The sequence below is a fragment of the Plectropomus leopardus genome, chromosome 5 (assembly GCF_026936395.1).
Source record: "Plectropomus leopardus strain MGB_pleo_1.0 chromosome 5, ASM2693639v1, whole genome shotgun sequence".
In the NCBI taxonomy this organism is placed as follows: domain Eukaryota; kingdom Metazoa; phylum Chordata; class Actinopteri; order Perciformes; family Serranidae; genus Plectropomus; species Plectropomus leopardus.
Window position 1 is genome coordinate 33,036,491 of NC_142180.1, and position 12,952 is coordinate 33,049,442.

The following is a 12,952-nucleotide window of genomic DNA, read 5'->3' on the forward strand; positions in this document are numbered from 1 at the left end:
CAAACACTGCTGTTTTCATACTCCCAATAAACACATGCTGCCCCCACAGAACACATGCAGCTAATATTCTCATTTTCTCCAACAAAAACAAGCACAGATGGCTCTACCAACAAGTGTTAACACACTGAGTGAATCTGAATGTGTTCTTTTGCTACCTGCAGGTGAGCGGCCTTCCCACCCCTGACCTTATCTGGCAGCTCAACGGGCAGACCATCCGCCCTGACTCCTCCCACAAGATGCTGGTGAGGGAAAACGGTGTGCACTCACTGGTCATCGAGCCCGTGACCAGCCGCGACGCCGGCGTGTACACCTGCATCGCCAGCAACCGAGCCGGGCAGAACTCCTTTAACCTGGAGCTCATTGTTGCAGGTAAAAAGAAATCATACAAAACGCCGGGCTACATGTGTGCAGAGGATACATGTTTGCATGATCTGAAGCAAGAAAACATTTCGGTAAACATACTCTTTCCACAGCCAAAGAGATGCACAAGGCCCCTTCATTCGTCGAGAAGCTGCAGAACACGAGTGTGGCCGAGGGTCATCCAGTGCGACTAGAGTGTCGTGTCACAGGGGTGCCCTACCCACAGATCTTCTGGAAGAGGGAGAATGAGTCGTTCACTCACAACACAGACAGAATCAGGTAAAGTCAGGCTTGTTTGCTCCAGATTAAGGGCCTTGCTCCAAAAAAAAAAAAAAATTAAAATAGAATATGTTTCCAGCTTGGACTTTATGTTTTTGTGTCTAAATTACAAATAGAGACAACATTTTTTGGTCCTGTCTTGAGAGAAAGCATGTCAATCGTCATCGGCAAAAAAATCAGGCTTCATTGTAACCAATCAGACTTCGCACTGTTATTTTACGTCAAGTGAAAGTGCTTGTTTTTACCACTGACAGGCTCAGATTATTATTCTAAGTTTCTTGCAATTTATGAAAGGATCCCTGCAGAGAGACCTTGATCTTTAAGAATACATTTCTTTTTGTTTTACCAGAAACAGCCCCAAAATCACCATTGCCAATTCCACCAGACCCCATTCAAATAACCAGCAATTTTAGAGTGTAGTGAGACAGCATATTTTCACAAGTGACTAAGTGAATAAAGGGTTTATTTCAACCAGACCAGCGTTGGTGATTGTTGAAACAGCTGAGAGACAAACCATAGTTTTTGTAAGCTTTATTTTGTCTCTGATGGGTTTGAATGTAGTGTTTTTTACGATGATAAAATTACTGTACGTTTATATTAGGGGTCAACTGATATTGGTTTTTCAGGGCCAATACCGATAATATGATTTTAACAAACTCCAACACAAAACTTTGTTGAAATGCCTTCAGCAAATGTTAAATCAAAATTGAAACATGAAACACCAAATACACCAAGTTCCCAGCAACTTTTTTTTTTAAGTCAATTAAAAATTTAAATAAAACACACTTTCTTTGCACTTTTTAATTAAGGTAACTTTATCTGCAATAATTAAAATAAAATGGTGATACAGATAATTGGCTGGTGGGACTGGCGATAGGGATTTCGGGTTGTCTCTAGGTAAACAAAAAGGATCTTACTCTTTCAGAAAAAATGTATATTTTTCTAGATGTCCTTTCCATACGTGTTCAAGCACTTAAAATAATAACTGGAGCCTGTCTGTCGCATTTTTAATGGATAATGGTAAAAAAAAAAAAAAGTGGCGCAACCCAAATGGGCTGTTTTGCTTGTTCCCTTTAGTCACTATGATGCAAAAACATGGGAAAATAAGGTCCAGATTGAAAAATACCTAACTTACATTTTAAATTTGTGATAACTTTCTTTCCCAGTATGCACCAGGACAACTGTGGCTACCTGTGTATGATCATCCAGCCAGCCATGAAAGAAGATGCCGGCTGGTACACAGTGTCAGCCAAGAATGACGCCGGCATCGTCTCCAGCACCGCACGCCTCGATGTCCACGGTAAGTTCTGACCCTGAAACACGCACTGCTCATCAGAGCGCTGTTTTTCCTCTCTGCACATTATTAAAGCGCCGTCCTTTCCACCCTCAGCTCAGTGGCAGCAGCCTAACCTCCCCAAGCCCAAGAAGGTGCGTCCTTCCACCAGCCGCTACGCCGCACTGACAGAGAGAGGGCTGGACGTGAAGGCAGCCTTCTTCCCCGACTCCAGCCCGCTGCCACCCGGCAGCCTGGTGGAAAGTGACGACCTGTAGAAACCAGGGAGGTCACCCCATGAAAAAAAAACCTTGAAAGCTGCCCTTGTTCCCAGCACTCCGGAGACAAATACTTTATGACGGCGACGAGGGGCAGAGTATAACCTTGTCCACCTGAGGGACTCTTCTTTATTGAACTGCAAAGGGTCGGTGGGCAGAGTGAGCCGGTGGTTTTCATATGTTTTTATAGTATGACACAACCCATAATATTACAGAATTCATCGAGTTGTTTCGCCATGCTTCGTTTTATCAACTGGACCTGGAAAATGATTGAAGTGTTTACCACGAGGAAAGACTGCTCATAAATATGCTCTCATGTTTCTGTACGGTTGACTGTTTTTTTGCAAAGGGTTGTCTCTTTAAGTGCCTCTCATGACTGTTAAGATAAAAAAAAAACAAAAAAAAACAGGTTTAAACTGAAACTGAATTACTATGCATGTTCAAGTGGTGCCATTTATACACAGACTAATACTGTTTCTGTACGTAGCACTCTACTAGCTGTGTTTAAAAGTGGACCTGTGGGTGAAAAGACGACTTAAAAAGAGGCTGAACGGTTCAAAGCATTGTAGCTTTGACGAAGGAGATCATTATTATGTGGGTTTGTGTAGCACAGTGCTGATATCTACAGTATCCGATTGTAGTTGCAGTTCAAACACCGTCTCAGTGTTGTCAGAGATTAGCTTACAGATATTGGAAAAAGGCCGGGCCTTACAAACAGTATGTTTTTTTAGTGAAAGCAATGAGGTTTGGGAAAAATAATGCTCATGTGGAAGAGATTTGTTTGTTTGTGGGTGCTGCAGAACTTGAGGAAGGTTGGATCTAACAGAAACAGGAAGGGGCAGTAATGGGAAAAACGGAGGTTTTTGTGACTTTAAGGTCCAGTGTGTGGGATTTTAGGGGATATATTTGCAGAAATGGAAAATAGCATGTTTTCTTTAGTGTATAATCACCTCAAAATACCTGAATATTCTGGTTTTCATTATCTTCAAAAGAGCTGTTTATCTCTACATAGGAAGATGCCATGTTTCTAAAGTAGCCCAGAATGGACAACTCAGGCTGTAGATAGGGCAATTTGCATTTTTTGCATCGGTCACTGTAGTTAGCCACTCTGCAATGATTAGCATTGGAAAACACTGTTTTTTTTTCTTTTTTTATGAAACTGCTTTATTCAGTGTTTTTACCGCTTTAAATCACTGGGTCCATTTGTTTTGGAGAAGAGACCTCTGCGAATGATTCAGCTCCTGGTAAAAAAACTCCTAAATGTCTGGCTCTTAATTTATTTAAGAAAAACAAGCACACATTAGCAGGTTCTGGGATAGCAGCCCGTCTCAAACTTGCCGAACAGCATCAGAGAACGCTGATTTGTAGCACAAAACTGCCTTTTTTTCAGTGTTTTAACCACCTGGTTTGTAAGTTTTGGAGAGAAAAAGACATCTGCGTATAATTCAGCTTCTGGTATAAACCTTATCCCCCTAAATCTTACACACTGCTCCTTTAAATGTGAAAAGGTGATAGAGGGTTGTAAGTGACTGTGGTGATATTGAAAAATGCAAGATATGGAAAACTTGGATGACAGAGGGTCATTTTTGTGATTTTCTTTTCTTTGATTTTAAAAGGGTGAACTGAAATGTTCTCACTGGAGACAGAGGGTGCTGTGAAAGGTTTCAGTGTATTTGTCTCACACACATCACAGATTGTCCATTTTATTTTTGTATGAAAAAAAAAACTTTCCCAACAATCTTGACATAAATTATATCAGCAACCTTTTGCTCACTGACAAAACAATCCTCTCTGTATCATGAAGTTTTATAAACATATTTACTGCCTTAAATCACTTTTAGGCTTAATGCACACACAGTTTCTTTGCATGTTATTTTTGGACACTTGTACAGTGCCAAACGACTGTTTCCAGGATGTATAAAAACTTTTTTTCTCCCAGTATTCAGGGGTAGAAAACACTCTAAGCTGGTAGAAAGTGAAAAGCAAGTTATATTTATATCTACTATTTTCGTCACCTCTGTAATACTATACAAAGTGGACATCTTTTTCTTTCGGAGCTTGCGTCAGCTGACAGTTACTGTGTTTGCACATTTCTATGCCAATCAATGCCTGTATATGGATTGTTCTCCTGATATTATTTTAGGTTATGAAAGTTAATAAAAATCAAACTCTTCAGAGACAGCGTGAGATGTTTTTATAGACTGGCAGGCTCTTCCTAAAATAATAAGAGAATGCCAAAAGACACACCATCAGTCGCAGCGGAAATATCACTCTCGCTATGATGCTAATCACAGTGAAATGTAATCTAACGCTTTAATAGGAAATGCAGCATTTAGGACATTTGCACGTAAAAAAAGAGACAAATTTTAAGTTATGACTCTCATGGAAGGTACCAGCATGCTTCAGTGAAAGGAATAACCAGCGCAGCATTTCAAATCTCATCACTGAGCATGACAGCCACCTCCAACCCCATCCATCCACACTACTGGTCCAGAGCTGTAACCAGACACTCAAAACATTCCCAGAGCTAAAAATACCCCCCCACCTCCACCACTACCTCTAATTTCCTCCAGCTGCAGCCCAACGTGCCTGGCCCCTCGACGGGCCCCTCCAGAGGTGGGCTCAGAGGGGCCGCTGGCTGGGAGGGGGTCTCCCGGGGGCGGCGGGGAAACAAAACACGAGCGCTACGATCAGCGGCGGACGCTTTACAGTCATGGAAAAAGACCAACAGCGTTCAATCCGCTGATCAAATTTAGGACCTCAGGGCACAGAGGTCTGGACTGGGCCAGACACTCTGGAGTCAGCAGCGTTAGTCATGACCGAGTGTCACACACACACATCAGGCCACGCCCACTGTGGCTGGACAGAGTGACTCAGCAGAAAGATGGAGAGCAGCAAGATTTTGTTCACTTTTTAGGTTTTGCAGCAAGAATTTTGATGGTAAACACTAGTGTTGTAGTCAAGACCGTACTAACCGAGACCAAGACTTAACTGAGACCAGAGCGTGCTGAAACCGAGACAATACCAAGTCTTAAAGGGGCCGAGACCAAAGCAGAGCGAGATCAAGTCGAGACCATTTTGGATGGATTTAAAAACGGAAGTTTTACATCCAATCACAGTAATTATGTTAAAAAATAAATCCAATGCAGTCTCGACCGGACTCAATCAAAAATACAAAGTCCACTTTGTCCAAGACTGAAACAAGACCGAGTCAAAATGCATTTGATTTTGAAGCCGAGACCGAGACCCTCTGAAAGTGGTCTTGAGACCGACATACTTATGATATAATGTGGACCATTCAAACTGTAGACACCCCTAAAACTGATCCAGATTCTCATAAAAACACCCAAAGAAAACGATAAAGTCTCGTCTTACTGTATGTGTGTAAATATAAACCATAAGAAATGTCTTGATATAATAATCAAAAGTCATTGCAGAGGTGAATTTTACACAAAGACAAACAAACATGTTGGAGCTGAAATCAACTCTTCCATCTTTATTCAACACTCCTTTTTTGCACAGCCGAAAAAGTGAAAACTCTGCAGTTTTGGTCAAGTCCTCTTTGTCCGAGACCGAGGCAAGACCGAGTAAAAAACCGTTTGAGCCAAAGGGAAACTTTTAAAAAGCGGGCTTGTAAATACAAGAATACAGCACTGGTGAAGACTACATCCAGTCTCACACTCCTACAGCTTACCATATGAGTCAGCATATAGCCAAAGAGCAATGGCCAAGTGTGGGCATGAAGCACAATTACACGTAATTAAACAGTTAAACTTTAAAAATGTAGCTTTGTTGTGTTGTTGAGTTAGCTGGGCTGCACTCTCGTTGTGCACGGATGCCTCTGCCACAGAGCTCATGCTCGTTTTTCCTCTCAGCTTAAGGCTGATGTTTGGTTACATGTACGATAAGATAGTAGCTGGGCTCGATAAGGTTGATGTGTACTTTAGGAGGAAAAGCCAAACATATTTTCAGCAAATTTTAGTACCTCTGAGTTTTTGATTGTAGTTATCTTGTACGCTGTCCAAGCTACCTCAACCAAGAAGCACAGTTAGAGTAAATGTGTGCTTCTCATCAGTCAGATGCTCCTCAGACTTTGGTAAAACATCCTTCATCTTACACTTGAAATATTTCCCTTTACAGTCTCTTATGATTTCAAAGGAAAGGCAGAGTGATGCTGTTACCTTTGCATCACCGCCACTGTTTTTAGTGGCGGTGTTTTAAGGCCCCACTCCCTACATGGCCAGCTGCAGTCCGCCATCCACCACCAGCACCTGTCCTGTAACGTAGGGAGACTCCAAAAGGAAAAGGACAGCTTGGGCTACTTCCTCCGGCTCCCCAAATCTCCCCAGTGGGATGGAGCGCACCCCGTCCTCCTCCTTCAGCCCTGCGGTCATGTCAGTGCGGATGAAACCTGGAAGCAAGAGAGGGCAAAGACATGAGAGAGTTAAAAAAAAGACACAAAAGAAACCTAGAGAGGCAAAAAGAAGCCAGAGCAGATGTTGAGAGGAAAGGTGAAGAAGATGAGGTTGTTCTGTACCGGGAGCCAGCAGGTTAACTCGGACATTTCGTGAAGCGACTTCTTTAGCCAAAGAGCGTGTGAAGCCCTCTAGACCGGCTTTACTGGCGCTGTAGACACACTGACCAGCGTTCCCTTTCAGGCCGACAACAGAGCCTACAAACAGCAGACAGACAGCCACGAGGATTACTTAGTCTGACAGGAACGATTCAAAAAACAAGCTACGCTAGAAAGAAGTTACGACAGGATTTCATGTCATTATCTTGTCAGGCAATACAAGTGTTTTAGCACAAGTGAAAAAACTAATATTTATATTAGTCCCAATCAAATACATACTATAGGTTCAACACTGTTTAAAACAGACACTGAGTACACAAAAGTAAATCATCAAGTAAATGGACTAAAATGTACGTATGTAAATGTATGTAACCTCAAAATGTACACCGACAAAGTTTTAACAAACTGGCCTAATTTCTCTCAAAAACATGGAAAATGCAATAAGGAACAAGAACAAGAAACAACCCAAGAAATGACCCCAGAAATGCAAGAAATTAATAAAAAGTTACAACAAAAATAACAGAAAATTAGCAAAAAGAAAAATGATAAAACAGACCTAAACAAGGATGGTAAAGAAGTCTTAAAAATGAGAGGAAAAAAAGGTAACATAATTTTGCATATTAAGTTTTAATAATTATATATATAGTTTCTCTCTTCTTTTCTCTCTTTCCCTGTCTCTCCCTCTCTCTTTTTGTAATTCAGCAAAGTTTCAGCTAATTTTCTTGTCACCTTTTGCTTATTTCTTGCAATTAGCTCAGTGCCATTTTTACTATGTTTGTGACATAAATCAAATCAATCTGCTTGGTTTTAAAAGACTTAAATGCTTGTTGCATGAGGAAACTGATGTCAAACCGGGTTTCAAAGGGTTAAATTACCACTTCAAAACTTGAATTGAAAGAAAGTAGCAGTGATGCACACTGCCACCTAGTGATCACACTGAAAACATTTCACTGCATTCTGGACCAATCCAAATCTTCACCCTAAAACCAAAAACATTCACAAACTTAGTTGATGTCACACATAAATGTTTGAGTGCAAAAGGCTGGAAAGTCTCAAGATGTTATTTATAGTTTTGGGACAACACTTAAACACAAATCACATTACCCTGAAGGCACCAAAGCATGTTATACACAGTAAAATTGCAGGTTTTGGACTTTTTATTTTATGTTTTTAGCGTTTATTAAGGGGTCAGGCTCTGATCTGAACATCATCCAGAATCATTATTGTCAAAATTGGTTCAAAGAAATGGTTGATGAATAAACTAGGTGTGATATATAGCTTATGCTTGCAGTCCTATCCAATCTAAAACCCTTGTTAATTAAGTGTTAATTTATGCAAACCATCTCGCTCAATATGCCAGGCTCATCACTCATATGTGCCAGTCCTTTTTTACACCAGGCTTCCCCGGGTAACCCTGTGTTTTAATGTCACAATGCATCAAATTATGGGTTATTCCCTCAAGCAAAGTCTGCAAAAAAGCATGCTTACAGAAAGTGTGTACGTAGGGCTGCAAGAGAGACCTCATGCACTTGACGCTTTGACAGTGGGACAGCCCCGAGCTGTCACGGATTTTGCAGGAGCACGCCTCAAAGTGAGTTTGTGAGTGTGTGTCATTGACATTGAGCCACAGTACCTATATTAACGACCGCAGCTCCCTGAGTTTGCAGCATGCTGCGCAGAGCTGCCCTGCAGGTCAGCATGGTGCCCAGCAGGTTGGTGTGAAGCAGAGCCACCATGTCCTCCGGCTTGGTCCTCAGTAACAGAGCATCCCTGAGCACACACACACACACACACACACACACACACACACACACACACACACACACACACACACACACAAAAACACACACACACACACAGATAAAAAAGCAAAACACAAGACCTATCTTTTTCGTCGGATTTTAGTTGAACATTACCTATTTATTTATTTATTACTACTAATACTATTTATTTCTACATTTTAGTCCATTTTACTGTTTTACTCACACTTTATTACTTTTAACATTTTAACTATCATACTTTGTGCTCTTATCCTTTCATTTACCTTTATCTACTATTTTAAGTATTTCAATTTTTTTAATATTATTATTATTACACTTCTTTATTATTATTTTTTTTATCTATAGGTTTTAGCCTGCCTCTAGTGTTTCCTCACTTATGGCAGCATTCCTCAGTTCCCGGTTTTAATGAGCACTCTTATTTTAGCGCTTTAATTAATTACAAAGTCTTGTGCTTGTACGAAGCACCTTGTGTATCAGTTTTGCTTGTATGAAAAGTGTTACACAGATAAAGTCTGATTACTTAATTGATAATATGAGTCAGACATAAAGTTCAAGTTTCTGTGACAACATAATATCCATTTATATTTGTTCCCATACACACTTTTATAAACAAAGCAGGCCGCCAGCAGAGCAGCGCGCTCGAGTACCTGCTCACCTGTTGATGCCGGCTGCATTCACAAGATAAGAGATGTTTCCGCAGCTCTTCTGGATCGTCTCAAAGGTTTTCTGCACCTCCTGCTCTTTAGAGACATCACAGCTGAACGCCACGTGGTCAGCTGGAGGGAAGATGCAGACGGTCTGTGAGTTTGTGCGAGAATGTTTATTCATAACAGCTGCAGGTACTGAAGGGCTGCATTTCCTGTATTTTATTACAGTACAAAGGCACCAGATCAGGTACTGTGTGCTTATACTTGAGTGTGTGAGACTGACAGGTAACTAAGGGAACGCTGTCTGCATCAGATTGCTTTTTGGAGGAACTGCATTAAAAATTCTAACCATGTATTTAATTTTGCCTGGCTTCTGAAGGAAAACAGCGAGATCAGCTTAAGCTGATGTAGCTTCATTGTTAAAGAAAAAAAAACACCAACAAAGCTAATAGTGTTTGCACAGTTCATGAGTGAATGTGATTTCTAATCAGTACAAGTTTATTGCACGAGGGTTACATGTTGCTTACTGGGACATGTTAGTTAGTCTTCCTGGGGTCCAAGACAACATAACAATACATTACAACAGAAACAAACAGTGATAAAATTAATAGTAATAATAGTAATCAATAAAATAAACAAGTGAACAAATAATAAATAATAATAAAAATAATGACAGAAAATAATAATAATAATAATAATAATTATGTTAATGGTAATACAAAAATACAACTACATTGAAAATTGTAATCAAAGATAATAAAAAACAATTCACCAATTAATCAATCAACTACAAATAAAATAAAATAAATAAAATTAAATAAAATAAAAATAAACTAAAATTAAATAAAATAAATAAAATTAAAATGAAATAAAATTAAAAAAAACAGCCTCGTGTGTACAGCTTTATACCTCCACGCAGAGACGCCACAGCGGCACGGGCAGCATCTTCGTTCCTGGAGACAACAGCCAACCTGCAGCCCCTCTCTGCCAGCAGGCGGGACACAGCCTTCCCAATGCCCCTGGAGCCCCCACACACCACTGCCAGCCTGGACATGACGGACGCCACTGCACTGCAGAGACAGCAGCACTGTGTTCATCACCACAGGACCGCACCACTGACTACAACAACATGTATGATGACGAATATTGACAAAAACTAACAAGCATGTAGCTAATAAATGTAGATAACTTAGGCCTAAATGTGGAAAATGTATATGCCACACAAATGCTGAAAAAACAAACAAAAAACTGTAAGAAATAAAGAAATTACTATAAAATTATACATGCATAGTTGGAACATACTGAGAACTGGGTAAGTAAGTAATACAATCTAAAAGAAAAAAAACATGAAGAGTTTCTGTTGTTTCAATGCATAACTGAGTGATTGATTCAAAATATTTGTTAAAACTACAACAAATTCATATTTTTGTCACCACCGTTAGATGTGTGTCAACTTTGTCAGATGAATATATTTGTTGAGGAATCGCTGGTCAATGTGAAAATAATCCAGGCAATTTTTCGTGGCGTCTGTCAGCTGATGTGACTCTTAATTTGTGTTTTTGGTGGTGTGAGAATGTGTACACACAAAATACCTGCTGATAAGGTAGAAAGCACCTTCTGATTTTTATTTTAAGGGAAAACTAGAGAGATGTTTTCAAAGCAAAGCGCTGTAGCTTAGCACGTTAGATGTATATATGTAGTTTCATTTGTCTGAGCATTTTGTTTTGTTATTGCAGAATCCTCCTGAGACCTGGTAGAAAAAAGTTTTTTTTAATTTTTTAATTTTTTTTTAACATATTTTAAGCAATTTTGGTGTAAGAAACAAATTGACAACGTTTTTTTTTTTTTTTTTCTCAAAAATGTTATTATAACTTGTCCCTTTTAGTGGACATTAGGTCAGTCTTTTCTAAAACTAAATGTACTCTTAATCACAGTAACCTATAGCATATTTACATCATAAAGTTAAATTCACCTTCAAGAAATGTAACAACAAAGTTATTGCGCATGCTGTTGTATGTGAGCAAATGAAAAATAATCTGTTTACCCTTCCTTGAATGTGTAGTTTACGAGTCACCTTAAACCCAAAATGGGTGCTGGATGTCAATAATATCTGTAAAAACCTGCTCTGCTCCCTGGCTCTAAACTTTTTCCTCCTTCCTGAAGTTTGGAAAATGGTTGAAAATGAGAAAAGCAAGTCCCAGTTTCCCCCACGAAGTGCATGGGTTAAAATGTGTAATTTTTTAGGCTTAAAATTAACGTACATGTCTTAAGTTATAATATTGTTATGGCTCTCTTAAATGAAAAACGGCGTCCATATGAAGAACAGAAACAATATATCTTTGTAAATTTGATCACTTATCTCAGGAGGATATTGCAAACTGTTCTGCATCTCCTCCAAAATATGAGTGGTCTTTAGCGAAGAGGACTTTTCTAAAAACCCAAAAGCTTGACAGACCATTCATGCATAGTACTGGTTCTGGAGTGCACCAGCTGAAGCTTTTGTGGTGTATTTTTGCAGTGCATTTTACAGTAAAGTCAACACAAATGTCTCAGTGAGGACAGTCTCTGCGTGTCACACTCATATGTATAGATGTTTTTCGGTTTTTCAGCGACAAAACGGCGATTTTATGACGCAGCTTACAGAGCTTCCTGTAACTTACCTTGTTTTAAACTGCAGTTATCTGTCAGACAAAACTCGTTCCTGCAAAAATAAGTTTAAAGGCCAGAAACAGACCGAGTATCAGAGGAGTGGACGCTCATGGAGGTCGCCATGTTTCCTCTCAGTGTTGTTGCGTTGCTCCTCGTCGGTCGGTGGATGGCGCAGTGGACCCACAGCAGCCTGCAGGACCAGGTGTTTTACGCGTCACGGTCACGGTGCGTGTCTTCAGTGAGACTCGAAGCAGCCAAAGTACATGTTAATAAGAGCCTCTTTAATATTATACACACTTGCTCTGTGCACAAATTGCGCTTTTCAAAATCAAGCTTTAGAAATTGCACACTAATATTATTTTCTACTTCCATTTAGTTTTTTTTTTACCAACATAAGTCCTAATGATAAATATGAAATATTAATTTATTAATTAAATATTAATTATCATTGTCATGCCTTTAATTCTGCCATGATGTCCCTATGTTTTTAGATGAAAAAAAAAACCCACAAAAAAATTAAAAAATAATTATTTTCAGTAAAGGCTACTGTATGCAACGTTTTTTGTTTTTTTTCTAAATTATCACAGTCTGGGACATGTCAATAATATGCAGCAACATTGACTGTGACAGTGCACTTAGTGGAAAAAGCATGTATTTTCTCCATATGCCAAATATGGTTAAAAAAAAGACATCGTCAGGTGGAAAATAGTAAAAATTACAGATTCCAAGGCAAAAGCCCAGAATGACACCCAGAAATAATACAATGCATGTTTTTTATGCTTTGATGGCTGTGAACAAAAATTGCAGTTTGAATTGGTTCAGCCAAAAAACTATATTTTTGGCCAATCTGGCCAATTTGGCCAAAAATATACCATTGGCATAACTTACCAGCATGCATGACCCGAGTGGTTTTTTTCAGCTTCAGGATTGCATCTTCAACCATCAAAGTTTTTAAAAACTGCAAGTCACACTCCAGCAACCCAACCTCTTATGATAAATAAAGAATAGCCCTTAATAGTATGATATTATTCCTATCGTATTTTCTATATGGAGGCTTTAAATGCTATATTTATATAATACTCTTATATCGCAGGAAAAAATACAGTTCTGTC

General features: G+C 39.4%; 2 protein-coding genes across 7 annotated transcripts in view; one reads left to right on the forward strand and one right to left on the reverse strand.

The window, feature by feature from the left end:
- palld (palladin, cytoskeletal associated protein) overlaps nt 1–4,367 on the forward strand; it is a 74,333-nt gene extending 69,966 nt beyond the window's left edge. For all 6 annotated transcript variants that reach the window (XM_042483446.2, XM_042483458.2, XM_042483464.2 and 3 more), the window contains 4 exons: nt 162–369; nt 474–639; nt 1,806–1,939; nt 2,030–4,367. In XM_042483446.2, coding sequence (XP_042339380.2) covers nt 162–369; nt 474–639; nt 1,806–1,939; nt 2,030–2,190 — 669 coding nt within the window. In that variant the 3' untranslated portion in view covers nt 2,191–4,367. The remainder of the gene's footprint in view (nt 1–161; nt 370–473; nt 640–1,805; nt 1,940–2,029) is intronic.
- Nucleotides 4,368–5,659: 1,292 nt separating this feature from the next.
- Nucleotides 5,660–12,009, reverse strand: cbr4 (carbonyl reductase 4). Its single transcript, XM_042483971.2, has 6 exons — nt 11,852–12,009; nt 10,101–10,261; nt 9,200–9,320; nt 8,397–8,533; nt 6,728–6,862; nt 5,660–6,601 (listed from the first exon to the last, which is right to left on the reverse strand). Exons 2-6 carry the CDS (start codon nt 10,243–10,245, stop codon nt 6,423–6,425), a joined length of 717 nt encoding a protein of 238 aa, XP_042339905.1. The 5' UTR covers nt 10,246–10,261; nt 11,852–12,009; the 3' UTR covers nt 5,660–6,422.
- Nucleotides 12,010–12,952: the final 943 nt, after the last annotated feature.

Excerpts from the sequence above, each read along its gene's own strand:
- cbr4 (XM_042483971.2), bottom strand. The coding sequence starts at position 10,245 with ATGTCCAGGCTGGCAGTGGTGTGTGGGGGCTCCAGGGGCATTGGGAAG. Across the intron at positions 8,534-9,199 it reads AATGCAGCCGGCATCAACAG|GGATGCTCTGTTACTGAGGA; the intron begins GTGAGCAGGTAC and ends GTGTGTGCTCAG. Across the intron at positions 6,863-8,396 it reads AGCTGCGGTCGTTAATATAG|GCTCTGTTGTCGGCCTGAAA; the intron begins GTACTGTGGCTC and ends TGCTGTTTGTAG.